Raw genomic sequence first — 14,005 nt, 5'->3', positions numbered from 1 at the left:
AAGAGCATTTAGGTGGCGAGCAGGTCGACCTCCGACCTTTCACCGCGTTCTGGGCCCCCGTCAGCCTTTTCGGCTTTTCAGCCAGCCCGGGCTGTGCTGTTTGCATATCAATTTGGGAATAAGCAACTCGGAGCTGACAGCGTTTGTGTCAACATCAACAACTGCTTGGTATGCGTGGCAGGCGGACGATGAGGTTGCCATTCGGGCCACATACAAAATACAAATGAGCCATTGTGGGTCACGTAGCGCTCAATAGGTCAACGGGTCATAACAGATTCGTTTCGATATTTGTTTATTGATGGCTTACGCCCCGCCCCCGCCCCCGCACCCGCTGCCGGCCACATGTAATTAATAAACAATGGAGGACGGCCTGGACTGCCTGCCCATCGGTTGACAGACAAATTCAACGAATTAGCGAAGAAATTAAAAAGTAATTTCTGCACAGAATCCAAAGGACCAAAGAACCGAAGGATTTGCAATTGTCTGTGGAAAATGTTGCGCATGCAAATGAAGAGGAAGATCCGTAAACGGCTGATGATGATGGTCTGACAACGATGCCAACTGCCAGACTGAAGTTGAAACTTTTAATTTGATTTGCAGCATTTTAATGGATTTTAATGAAACGCAAACAGGAGACGAATGCAGTAAAGAACTGGGAAAAAAAAGGACACTCAAGGGACTGGGGAGGAAAACTTTGACAAATGCCAAAGCGCGAAAAATTCACTTCACTTTATTTTCGGTAACTTAGACGCAACTCAAGAACTTCCACTTGATAAGCGACTGTCTGGGCCACTTTCATTCCGTTTGTTAATTGAAAATGTTTGAAATTCCATGCCGACAATCACAAAAATCGTCGAGCCGAGAATAATTCAAAATTAATTTCAATTATGTGTACTTTCCGAATCGTGAATATGACAGCTATGCGTCATAAGTCATGCATGTTTTTGCTTCAGACTGTCCGTTTGTTCGGCTGGCTAATTAAAATCACATAAATTACGCATACGCCATGTGGCCGCTGCTGGCGCGAAATGGAGCGAAAATGTGAAAAGTTTTGGCATTTTTGATCAAAAGTCCATGGTACGGCTAATTTGATTAGCTCCCAGGCCCAGGCTCATTAAGAGGTCCTGGCCCTTGTCCTTTGTCCTTCCTCTCTCTTTCATTTCGCATTTCCCTCTTTCTCGGCTTTTCGTCTTGGTATCCTCCATTTTGTCCGGTGTGTATGTGTGTCCCACGACCTATCTTTCGGACAGAACTCATGCAACATTTAGTGGCAACTAATTGCAGCAGCATTGAAATTAATTATTTAATTTATTTATTTTATTGTTTAAGCCCTTGCTCGGCTTTCGACTTTCGGCTCTCAGGAGCCGCACCAGTTGCCCTTTTGGGCCGCGTCTCATTAGCATAATTAATTGTGCAAATTTGCGTAGTTAAACAAGTTATTATTTCAAATTAAACGAGTACATTTCGTCACTGTCAAGAGGTCGAAATTGTCAGGGAATTAGTAATAATTTCTTTGAAATTTCTCGGTTGACCCCTAACCGTTCTTAAAGCTTTTAAGAAGGTTAATTGCTAAAAAATATGTTAACTAATTAATGCTTTAATGAAGATGCAGTTTAGAAAGGGTTTTCATGTATGTATATAAAATATTAAGAGCCAAGTGTATGTTTCAGAATACGAAAATAAATTTAAGAATGGTACTTCTGAGGGTAACTTTAATACCATGCAAATAACTCACTTATACGCTCGACGGTAAACTGCACACACTGTAAATATTATTTAACGACCAAACCTATTTATTTCCCAAGCCCTAGCTTTCAATTAAAACTGTCATAGTGAACTGGTGCGCCAACCTGTCTGTTATAATACCGATTAGCAATTCGAACTCTGAATAAACGCATTGAAATCCATAAATTGAATTATTTATTTATCTTATTTATTTGAATTTTTCATGAACAGCAAGAAAACAAAAAACATATGCATTGCAGTTCGCCTTTTGAAATATTTTACACAATTTAATGGCCATTCGCCAAAATAAAAAAACTAAAGTAAATGCATTTATGTACATTATCGTTATTTGCTCTCGTTTATTTTTATTTTATCGTGTGTGTTTTTTTATTCTTTACAACCGAAAGAAGTGCGAATGAGTAGGTAAATTAATTTATACATTTATACTATATATTTTGTATGTTTTTCCATCATACACTCTGAGTTTTATTTTAATTGGATATACTGAATAACAAAATGTGATTTCAGAAACGTCCAGGCCTTTTTTCATTATTACACCGTGGTAAATATGTTTTATGTATTTTTTAGTTGCCCTTCTGTCGCCAGATCTTTTTAAGGGGGCTTTGACCAAGTGTATTATGATTACTGTCTATTTGTAGTTGCTCAGCTAAATGAAATGTTTATTGCGTTTTTGTTTAGTTTCACTAGCTATGTAATTTTGCTGTTCGTTTTTATCTCGGCCTTAGTAAATACATGCTGCGATATATTGCGAATAGCTTTATATACATACGTATTTGGGTCTGGCTTAGTGACATGATTTATAGTTGTTTGTTCTCTGTTTTGGATGTTTAAAATTGTATTTACAACATATTTATGCTAGACTTAATTATAATGATTTTTACAGCATCTGCATTCTGCTTTTCCACTGATAAAATCGCATTTCATTTTATTTTTTCACTTTTGATGTGTTCACTTATTTTTTATGGTGTTTCATATGTGTTTTATTTTTTGTATTTTACCCAATACCCTTGGCGTGGGGAGTGCGTGGATATATTTGCTCGAAAAAGGTTTCATGTGCACTTCGAATGAAAATCAATTGCCGAACAACAATCGAAAAAATTACGCTTATATACATATATTGGAAATTCGTTTGGTTTGCTGGAGAGTGACTTATTTTGGCTAGTATCAGTGTCAGGCAGGTAAATTAATTTTTTTCTGGCAGTTTTTCATCGTTTTAATTTTCAGTTTTATTTCATTCGTTATGCTTGTCAAACTAACCGACATGAAAATATTCATTTACAAGGATAACATGGCTTTTACTGAAAAGAAATACGTGTTTTTCACACCAATCATTGTGTTAACATATTGAATTTTGCCAAGCAGAAATGATTATGTCTCTAAGAAAATATACAAACGTTTTTTGAATTTTTGTTTTTAAGAATTAATATCTGATTTAATTTATGTAATCCCACAATAAAATTATTTAAAACGCAGAGTTACAAATATTATTCTCAAAACCATTTTATAAAACAACTTCATTTTTAATATTTACTTTTGAACTTTGTTCATTTCAACTTTATTTATCAGAAATAAAGTAGAAAAACATACTTAATATATTTAAAATAACAGCATGTTTTTTTCTTGTTCCTTGAGCATTTATAACCTTCAACACTTTTGTCCTTACTCCTTAATTTGTATTTACATATATCAACCCAAAAAGCTTTCCCTATTCACTAGTTCGCGGTCTTACCTTTGTCTGTTATCCTAACTAACTAACTAGGTGACTAACTGACTGACTAACTAACGTGATGATATAGTTGACAAAGTAGCCATACGTGGCGTTTTCCATTCCGAACGCAAGGACTTAAATTGTTCCTGCGATTCCGATTCCCCGAAAGATGTCAGTGTTCATGAAGGGCGCCGCAAACAGTGAATTAGTAGAACTGCTGCCAGGATTGCGGAAATTAGCGATGTCCTGCCACTAAGGCTGCTCCTTTGTGTCGCCCCAGAGTCTTTGATTCGGGAAAAAAGGAGAAGACATAGGCAAATAAACCAAAGGAAAAGTCACGGTTATAAGTTAATTGGATGGAAAGGAAATCTAATCAAAATGAATTTAAATCCAACATTCGATTAGATAGAAAGAAAACTTTTGACTCGGAATTTTAATTTTAAATATTAGCTAGAATAATTTATTACATATTTTTAATAGGGATTTGTTTAAGCTACAAGAACTAAGCTAGAGATGTGTGAAGGGTGGGTTACTCACTTGCATTCGCATGTCTCAGTGGCATCTGATTGTTGAAATTGTCGAACTGCGACAGCGACGCACTGAGCGTCTTTTCGCGCCTCAGCTCCGGATAATTCTCAATTTCCGCTACGCACTTGAGCTCCAGGATTTTCCCGGCCTGGAAAAAGCGTTGTCCTTGCAAATAGAAGTGCACCTGAAGCCTTTGGCGGCGCAGAACATAATCGTGGGCCGCAATGCTCGTGTCGGTGGTGGGATGCAGTTCACCCAGAAGGGGCTAAAAAAAGGGAGGAAATGGAAAAATTAGTACGTCTAAAATAAAAATTATGTTATGTTATGTTAATTATTAAATCACTAAAATTAGAAAAACGGAAAATATTTTGATATGAACTTGTAATAGACATTTCTTATTCTTGTTGAAGAGTTGTTCATGCCTCTAAAATTCGTTAACCATAATTGTTAATCCAAAATAGTGTTTAATAACTTTTTGTGTTTGTTTTTGGACAATTAAGTTTTTAATTTGTACATATGATAAGCTCTATATAATATGGGTAAAGAAACCAACCTGTTCGCCATTTATGTACCAGGTGAGCCGTGTGGGAAGACTGGAGTAATCCGAGGAGCAGGTGGCGCTGAGGAACTCCTCCATGCGGTACATCGAATTGAAGCTCTCGATTAGAGGGTCGATCTGGGGCAAAGCTACGATTGGTTCAAAGGGAAAATTAAATATTGAAATAAAACTGCATTTTCCAATATAATGCCCACCTGCCACCGTCATATTGTCCGCTTTGTCCGCCAGTTTAAAATGAGGCGCATCTCCGCTAACTTCGCACTTGTAAAGTCCCGTCGATTTGGCTCCTTGTAAACTCAAGTCCACCCTGCAGCTTGATTCGTTGCACACGTATTGTCCGTCGATCACTTGCAGTCCGGGAACCCCGAATGTCATGTAAATTGGACTCGACAGGGGAGAATATCTACTTGCAGGATATAGATTAAAATCTTGCTTTTGAATAAAACCTATTATGGGTTACCTGAAGAACTCCTCGTGATCCTTGTACCACTTGACCGAGTTAAGCGTGTGACCTCGCATATCGTAGCTGCAAGATAAGGTCACATTGTTCCGGAAGTCCACAATCTCGGGCACACTGATATTGGTCACGAACAAGGCGAAAGCTATTGGGTAGTCTAAAAGGCATAAACACAATACGTTATAGTCAATATCACATAACTTGTTTATCGACAAACTATAGTTTACAAATTTTTTTAAAATTTTATGTATACATTACAATACACAAAAAAATAAGCTTAGTTCTAAATCAATTTGAATTTCGTTTTATAACTTTACAAATACGGGTTTATGAAATTTAAAATGAAAATGCCTAAAGCTACATACACTAAAACATTGTTAGATAGTAGAGAACCCTGGCGATTTCCTGTAATCGAATAGTAGGGCGTGGCCTCATACTTTTTGTGTAGGATGAGTACATGGAAATCTGCCATCCTCGGACCATAGGATACAAAAACCCACAGGCCAATGACACAATTTTGGTGACCAAAAGCCAGAGACATGTTCAGCGGTGGGTGTAGTATGCGTAATTTTTAATTTGCCCAGGTGACTGACCTGGGAAAATGGAAAATGGGAAAACAGGGGGAAATGGCAGGTGCTTTGTGGCCAAGTTCTGGCACATGAGACATCGAATAAATTTGAAATTTCATGAAATGAATATGCAAAACAGTTAGTTAGTCAGGTAGGTGGACCGACACAAGGTGGGCAAGAAACAAAATGCAATGGACACGGGGCCATATGTAACTGGCATATTGTAGCTTCCCTTAGTATGTAGTTTCTGGCTTCCAATTCAGATAAAGCCTTCCACCAGCCGAGTAAACAACCCGAGGGTGGCTGGTCCAGAAACTGATAAGAAATGCGAACAAACCAAATGTCAAATGACTCGACTTTTGTCAGGACAAAAATACATTTAACATGAGCTGAAGGATGCATATAAGGATTGAAAACTGAAAAGAATTTGCCAACCGGATATGTTAAGCATTCAAGACTTAAGGATCAGTGTAACGAACTTTTCAAGTCGTGTAAGAATTGCAGAAAAACCATATAGTTTCTATAAAACATTTATGTTACAAAAAACCTATAGGTTATATTTGGTAAAATTTGTAAATGATGACATGGTTTTACTTGCTTGCATTAAAGGCTAATGTGTATGTACAAATGTGAACACATTTATCTTTGATACAGAGAAATTCCCTCTTATAAATGTTTTATTTACTTTTAAAAAAATATACCTTGTGAACTAACCACTAAAGCTTTTAAGCATTTTGTACATATGCACATTAACATAAAGGCAACAAACCTCGGACAATTACATAAATAAATATTTTATTTAAATTGATTGGAGATAGTTGTGATAAAATGCGGCAAATTGCTGGAATTCATTACGCATTTAAATCAACGGAAGGCAGTGAAAACTTTAAGCCATCCGCAGGCAAAACAATCTAAATGCCATTGTGTGGGTAAAGCTTCTTCCCCACTTAACCACACAAAATGGGAATGAAGGGGATTGGACTGGGGACACAGATGCAAATACAGATACAGATATATTTACACCTCAGCACATGAAAACTTTGCTGATAATTAACCTGCACATTTCATTCGAGAAATGGCAAGCACACATTTACGTATATGTAAATACCCAAAGCTATCCCACTGAAATCCCCACCCACGTAGGAGAAAATTCACCCATGCCATCCAAGTTTGGTGATAAATTTATTTAGAGATGCCGAGACGAGACATTTTTGCAAACATTTTTGCAAACATTTTTGCTGTGGCATGTCTTTTTTTAGATCTCTCTGTAGTTCAATGGAGGCGTGCTTCTTCCTAACAAGACACATGTTTTAATATACATCTTTGCTTAAAATAATCGAGGAAGGTAAAATGAATAATACTTTTGGACGTCAATTCAAAACTGTTGATTTTTAAGAGTTAGTTAAAAGTATGCTGACATACTTTAATTTTTAACGTTGGTTATTTGTGATTTCATGTTTTAAAAACATATTATTACAAAGCTTAGATAGCATAAGATAACATTTTTCTTTAAATGTGTATAAAGAAATTCTAACTAAAATACGCCAAATACCATACGTTGTCTTTAATTCTAAACATATAGAACTGTCCATGGTTTATCTTTTTATTTTTGAACATTATAATTGACTCTCTCAACAGACTTGTCAAAATTTCAAAGGCTATAAACGTTTTATAAGCTTAATAATGTTTTCTTGAACACAACTGTATACAGAAATCTCTATTGTTTAGTAGTAGCATAAATATTCATTTTATCAGCTCGTCCACTTAAACCCACAAAGTGGAGAAAAAGTATATAAAAGAGAGCAGCAAACAAAGTGTTTTTCCTATTTTTAGTTGCATCTAAATCCGCAAATTAATTGGGTGTCGTATGGCAGAAGAGTCCAACTGATTTTAAAAGTAAATAAACAGGATCCAGCCATTTGTTATTTGTTATAGTTTCTTTGTGGTTACCCAAGGCGACATCGTAAATTGGACATCCCACAATGGACAATATTTAATTCCATTAGGTTGGCCAAATTGTTGTTGCCGGTAAGCACTCTAAATATAGAATCGTTCACACAAATTGGAAAGCTACAACTCCGTAGCAGAACTTTCCCTGAAACTCCTTTCTCTGGCAGTCTTTGTGGCCAAATCCTTTGTGCAAGTGTCCTGAATTGCATCATGTATTCCTTGAATGAAAGTGCTAAGAGGTGTGTCTGGAGAATGTGTCAGCCCCAGTTAAAAGGAGAGGAACGTAATCCATTCCCATACTCTATCAGGGCTAGCTTTATATAAATAAATCAATAAATAATTTACCAGTTAATAAAATCATAGTATGTCAACCCTTTTTACAAATTAATGGTGCAATATATTTTATAGTGAATGTATAACAGCATTTTTATTTACATTTTACGGACAGAAAGATTTTCAAAAGGGCGCATTGAATGTTTTATTTATTTATTCTCTATTACACAGCAATTTGTTAAGCAAATATATTAATCAGTATAGATTTCCTCCCAAAACTTTGGGTCTTTGTAATTAAGGTATTCCTCCCGTCCGATAGTGCACTATTTCAAGCATAAATTTGCTTTTAACAAGATACAACAAAGTTTAAACCAATTGCGATATTTAAAATTAACAAGGCAACAGAGAAAACCTATTTTCAATTAACAAGGCAACAGAGAAAACCTGCTCTGGCAGTTACCTATTTCCAATTTAGCAACTGCTGTTCCCTCAACTTTTTTAGCGCTCTTGCACACATGATGGAATACAATTTCTAGTTCTCGTCGAGCAGAGTGAAAGGCGAAGTGAGCCAGCTCATTTAATGCGCTCCAAATTAATTGCCCCATTGCCATTGGCAATTCGAGTGTGGGATGGAATGAAAAGTCGGAGAAAGGCGGGAGAAAGCGCGGAGCGGCTGCCTTTGGCAGTCTGCCTAATTGCGAGCATTTCAAAAATACAATTTAAGTTTAAACTGCACTCAAGATGTGCTGATGCTGCCACTGCTGCTTCAGTAAAAGTTGTGGCAGCAGAAATTACCGAATGCCAAAAGGGATGGGGGCAAGTGCAACTGCCACTGAAACTGCGGCAGCAGTTGAAATTATGGCAAAAGTCATTAAAACAGCCAGAGGCAAAAACTTTCCCAATATTGATTTGCGGTTGGTGTCCTCGGCAAGTACCAATAACATTTAAAATAATAATAAGCCGATTCACAATAAACGACAAGGGCGATTTGTCCGGCTCCCATTACGCATACGCACCGTTGCCTACAAATCCCCGCCAGCGCTTCATTAGCCAAACAAATATTATCCTGAGCGGTACACAAAACAAAAACTCAATCCCGAAAACCATAAAAAATAATAATAATTTCCTCCATTCCGGCGGAGGGTCGCAAAAACTTACCAATTAAAAGTGCGATGAACAGAAACATCAGCCAGCCGTAATCCATTTTTTGTCGTCGTCCTTATTGTTGCTCTTGTTTGAATAAAATTAATTGCTTCCAGTTATTGTTGCTCTTGGGTTTGGCAGTGGCGTTGATTTATGCAGTTTATCCCCTCCGCATCTCCGGGAATCCCTTTGTTTCGAGTGCAGTCAAGAGGATGCTACAAAAACTAGAATCGAAAAACCGAGTGGAGGTCAAACGGGTAGTTCAATTAATTGAATACTGTGTCAAAGGGAGATGTGGAAAAGAAGAGCACGAAGTCTACATCGAGATGGAGAAACGGCACAAGAGAATATAAATAAATAAACTCGGCGACAAACTCATGCAGAAAAGTTCAAAGGATACGCTCTGTCAGTGTCGTTATAAATAAATAACAAACATTAGAGCAGCCCAGAGAAAAGAAAAACTCCAAGGAGCTGGGAACAGAAACTACACGGAGAAAATAAATATCACGCTCTGCACTATTTTTCAATTAAAAATATAATGCTTAATACAAATACTAAATAACATTTTTGTATGGCCAAAATATAAAATTCTCATGAAAAAATGGAACGAAATCTGTTTTAAATAAAAATCATCAAATTTTGATTAACTAAATTTTTGTTTAACATTTTAGTAATATGAAGAATTTAACATAAGAAGTATCAGATATTCAGAATCATTCACAAATTTAAGAAAAGACAAATATCGGTTGAGCACTGTATTTTTTTGCGTACGAACTCGCATGAAAGGGAAAGCAGGAAAAAACAGAGGAAATAAGGATGTGTGGGCGTGGCAGACGCCCTGGCATCCTGTTTTGTTGTACTTCTTCTGTATGTACGTTTGTCAACTTAAATAATTTAAATGCCAAATTCAAACGAATACATGCGTTTAATATTTGAATAAGCCATCCACCTGCCACGACCACGCCCCCTTTTGCTTGGGCCCTTGTGTCCCCGTACCTTTTTTTTGTTGTTTCTTGGTTTACGTTCACTTTATTTTTGGCTCGGTTGTCTTGTCAATTTGGGTTGTGTCGGAGTTAACATTAAACTGAAATTGAAGCACTCAACGGAAGCGGAAGTTGCCAGTCCAATGCAATTTAAACTTGTTTCTTTTTTGTTTTTGGTTTATTTTTTTGCATAGGTTCCAATGTACTTTCAGAACTTTTTCCTCATTCTTTTCACTTTTGCCGTTTTTATTCGTTTGGTTAACTGGATTTTTATTGACTGCACGCTTTGGTTAATTGACCTTTTGTCAGGGATGTTGATGTTTGGCTTTATTGAGTTTTTGAAGTTTATATGTTGGCTTGGCACAGTAACTGATACTTAGTATGTACTTTATCTTATCTAAGTTAATAATCTTTTTGTCTGTTTTATGGTTTTTTTTTTATTGAACACGAATCGTTTGGCGACTGGGGATCCCTGTGGAAAGTATCTCCGCGCGGCTTCAGGCTTACGAGCTGACTGAAGCTGTGGACTCGGATTCGTGAGTTCAACTCCACGGATGCCATCGCAGTCGGCTGCGCAGTCGGCGCCGCCGCCGCTAAAGGACTTCGTGACCGGCTGTCGTGTAATGCCGTGCGCTCAGCATCTGAAAGGAGCTCGGCTGCCGGGGATGCTCGGTTACACGACAGCTGAGCCTGTAACAGGACCCATGGGTCCTCGAGAATCGAGTCCAAAGAGCAGTTCGAAGAGAGTCGATGCGATTTTGTAGCTTTGTCGCCCAGTCTGTTGACTTATAGCCGTTCTCATGTTATCCTTAACAGCAGGAATGTTATTTTCAGCAATAATATCATGGAGGCTGTTACGAATTTAATACTCAGTTACTTCTGTTATTTTATTTTGTAGAAAGAATGTTAGGAACCACAGCAATCTTGTTTAATATATATAAGTAATATTTATAAAATAAATTTAGTAAATAATTAAGTTTTAGAAATTTTGGAATAACACTAAGCGCTTTGCTGCAATTTGCGTATTTTTCGTATGAGTAATTTTAACGGAAAATTTAAAATACAATTTGTTGGTCGTCGAAAGCATTTATTGGACCAAGAAATCGAAGTTATTCTTTTTTTTTTGACCACATGTATAAAGAATGCAGATTAAAGTCAACCTAAAAAATATTTTTTTTTGTAGCATTCCTAATGTATATTAAAATGTTCCCTTTTAAAGTTATATTTTAACACAACATATTTTTGTGGCCCTTAGAATTTTACAGGAATATTTAAGCATTGTGCTTGCACTTGTTTTGTATAAAATGCCCAAGGGGATGCAGTTTATTTTAGCCAGTCATTAACATATTCATACGGGTCTGCCAATAATGCGGGCACTTTAAAAAGTTTTCTTTAAAATCAAAAACACCTTTTCGTTTTGTTTTTTGCTGGTGGCGTGTGAATTTTATAGTTAACGGATATCCTTGGTAGTTAAATGCAGACAACAAACGGAGGCGACCGGAGGAAAGGTCCGTGTTGCAGCTGCATGTAAAAATATTACGTGCATGGGGTGGTTGTTTTTCTGGCGAGGGGGCGGTACATGGTTGGGTGGGCGTGGTGGTGGTGTGTGTTTGGGTGTGGGTGTGGGTGGGATTCTGGAGCGAATGACGACGACGGCAGCACAAAGTCATCTTATCATTTCATGAATAATGCAGGGATTTGTTAGGGACACATGACTGGAATTTTACGCAAAAGTTGTGATGATGTTGCCGCTGCTGCTGCTTTTGCTTCTGCTCCTGCTGCTTCTGCTGCTCCTTTTTCTTTCACCAACCGCCAACACTTTGAGGTTGTTGCTATTGTTGCTGCTCTGCTGCTCTACTGCTGTATGTTACTATACAACTGCAGTCTGCTGGGTGCGGCAATCAACAGAAAATTGCAGATTTTAAATTCAAAGCATTTTGCTCGCTGTCCCTTTTAAGCTCACTTCCTAGCTGGCTGTCCCATCCCCTCTTGCCCCGGCAGCTTAATTCTAACGAATAATTTCTGATGCCCGAATATGAATATTAAAACAAAAGCAACGTGCGCCTGAGCATATGCCACACTTTCTTTTGCTGTAAATGGCGTTTCCGGATCCGGTTTCCTCGCAGCCACCTGCCTCTATCTGCCAGCTATTTATTTTATGCGAATTTTGCTCGTCTCCGCTCGCAAGTCACGTGACAACTCAAACTTTATGCCAGGCAGCAAAAAAAAAAAAAAAAAAAACAAAAAAGGTATGCACAAAAACTTGCCAAAAAATTCAGGAGATGCGGCAAAAAAAAAGTGGCAACTTCTTTCACGCTGCACCAACACACACGTGGGGATACGTCTGCACGGGGGTGGTATAAAAAAGTTTTTCCTGCAAATAAATCAGAAATTTTAAAAATTCATAACTTTAAGTTTGCTTTATGACTTTTGTTTATAACGTGTTACCACATTGCGTATGCGTAATGCTCGGCATGTACACATGCGAACCAAACGCCTCAAAATCTCAAAACTTGTCGTGATGGCTGACTCCAATGTGTCTCAATAATTAATAAGGTATACTCAAATATACAAGGTGCAAGCTAGAATTATCCTGAATTGCACACTTTATACGTTTACGTTTTTGCTTGCAAATATCAGCCATAAACTTGCAATAGTAGATTTTAAAAATAAATCAAAATGATATTAAAACTTATTAATATAGTATACATGCACAACTGATATCTGATATTGTAATCAGGAAGTTTTATACAATTTAAAGTTGTGAATTCAAAGCAATTTTATTTGTCTTAGGTCACTTTGTCTTTCACCTAAAATATGAGAGAAATTTAAGACATATTTCAAAAATAAATAGGTAAATATTTTCTTTTCCTTTGGCAGCTTGTTCGAAAGGGAAACTACCTTATAAATTCTTTACCAATCGAAGGCAAAGTCCTAAAATTTGTGGGGCACTTAGGCTTCCTTAGGACTCCATCACATTGACACACTTTTCCTCCTTAAATTCTGCAAGATGCCTGCAATCAAGGAGTCGCCATATTTGGCCGCAATTTCTTGGTTCATCCTGGAAAAGCTTCGCACTGACTGCGGTACCATGCACTGAGCGAATATACAGTACGAAAGATTATAGATTTATACAACCAAAACTTTTATAAAAAAGCTTGTATATTTTAATGTGTAATTCATTAAATGATCTACTAATTTAACTCCTAAAATGAAATATTCTTAATTATATTTAACAATAAACATTATTTAGACATTATTTAAAAATACTAATTGTTTCTTTGAAATAAAGTTAAAAATAAAAAGGAAATCATTTTACTCTTAATTTATAAATTCCAAAAAAGCCACTGTTAAAATTCAAACTAAATCACATTTATATAAAGGTGCATGTTTGCTTTAGAAATTTTATCATTACAAAATCACACATTCTTTGCGACAGTGTTTACCTGAATTCTTATACAGTTACCTTAATGAAAAACTAAATTGTCAATCAGCCATGAATTGAATCAAATGAAGTGTAAAATTACAATTTCATCCAATTTGCAATTAACTCAACGAGAAGATGGCGAAAAAAGGAGAATCTCTTTTTTCCAATTTCAAATTATTCCAATGGAACGCACATGCAGCTGGACGGTGAAGGGTTTTGTATCTGTATCTGCTCGATTCCCTGGGTGTTTACTATATGTACCAGAACTTTCACTATGCAACAACATTTTGAGTGGGTGGCCACCGCTGTCATCATTCCGGGGAAATGTCCTTTTTCCGCTGGGGGCGTGGCAAGTTTGCCGCTTTTCTTCTGGCTATGCAGAGGTACCTGGAAGAGTGCAAGTTTAATTGCATCGAGTGTAACTAGTTAATGGCTGAAATTGCAAATTGAAATGGTGACAAAGCAATTGAGGTCAGGAAACTCCCCTTGGAGTCGTCGAATCGAGCGCTAATTACAAAACGGACATTGCAGCTGCCAATGGGGTCACTTGGCAGCTTTTCCGTGCGTCGCGTTTCGTTTCATTTTCCAGCAATATTGGAAAATATGCAACAGCAATCGCCACAGCAACAGCGGCAGCTGCCAAAGTTGTGCGGAATGTCAAA

The 14,005-nt window shown here is 37.1% G+C and overlaps 1 protein-coding gene across 1 annotated transcript; it reads right to left on the bottom strand.

Moving 5' to 3' along the window:
- Window positions 1-2,002: 2,002 nt before the first annotated feature.
- LOC108038356 lies at window positions 2,003-10,412 on the bottom strand. The gene is made up of 7 exons (XM_044458949.1): window positions 9,930-10,412; window positions 8,949-9,157; window positions 5,002-5,155; window positions 4,736-4,944; window positions 4,536-4,669; window positions 3,992-4,247; window positions 2,003-3,737 (listed from the first exon to the last, which is right to left on the bottom strand). Exons 2-7 carry the CDS (start codon window positions 8,992-8,994, stop codon window positions 3,634-3,636), a joined length of 903 nt encoding a protein of 300 aa, XP_044314884.1. The 5' UTR covers window positions 8,995-9,157; window positions 9,930-10,412; the 3' UTR covers window positions 2,003-3,633.
- Window positions 10,413-14,005: the final 3,593 nt, after the last annotated feature.

The sequence above is a fragment of the Drosophila rhopaloa genome, unplaced genomic scaffold, assembly GCF_018152115.1.
Source record: "Drosophila rhopaloa isolate 14029-0021.01 unplaced genomic scaffold, ASM1815211v1 contig_178, whole genome shotgun sequence".
Taxonomy (NCBI): Eukaryota; Metazoa; Arthropoda; class Insecta; order Diptera; family Drosophilidae; genus Drosophila; species Drosophila rhopaloa.
The sequence above is the reverse complement of the archived record's forward strand: the minus strand, read 5'-3'. Positions and strand labels throughout refer to the sequence as shown.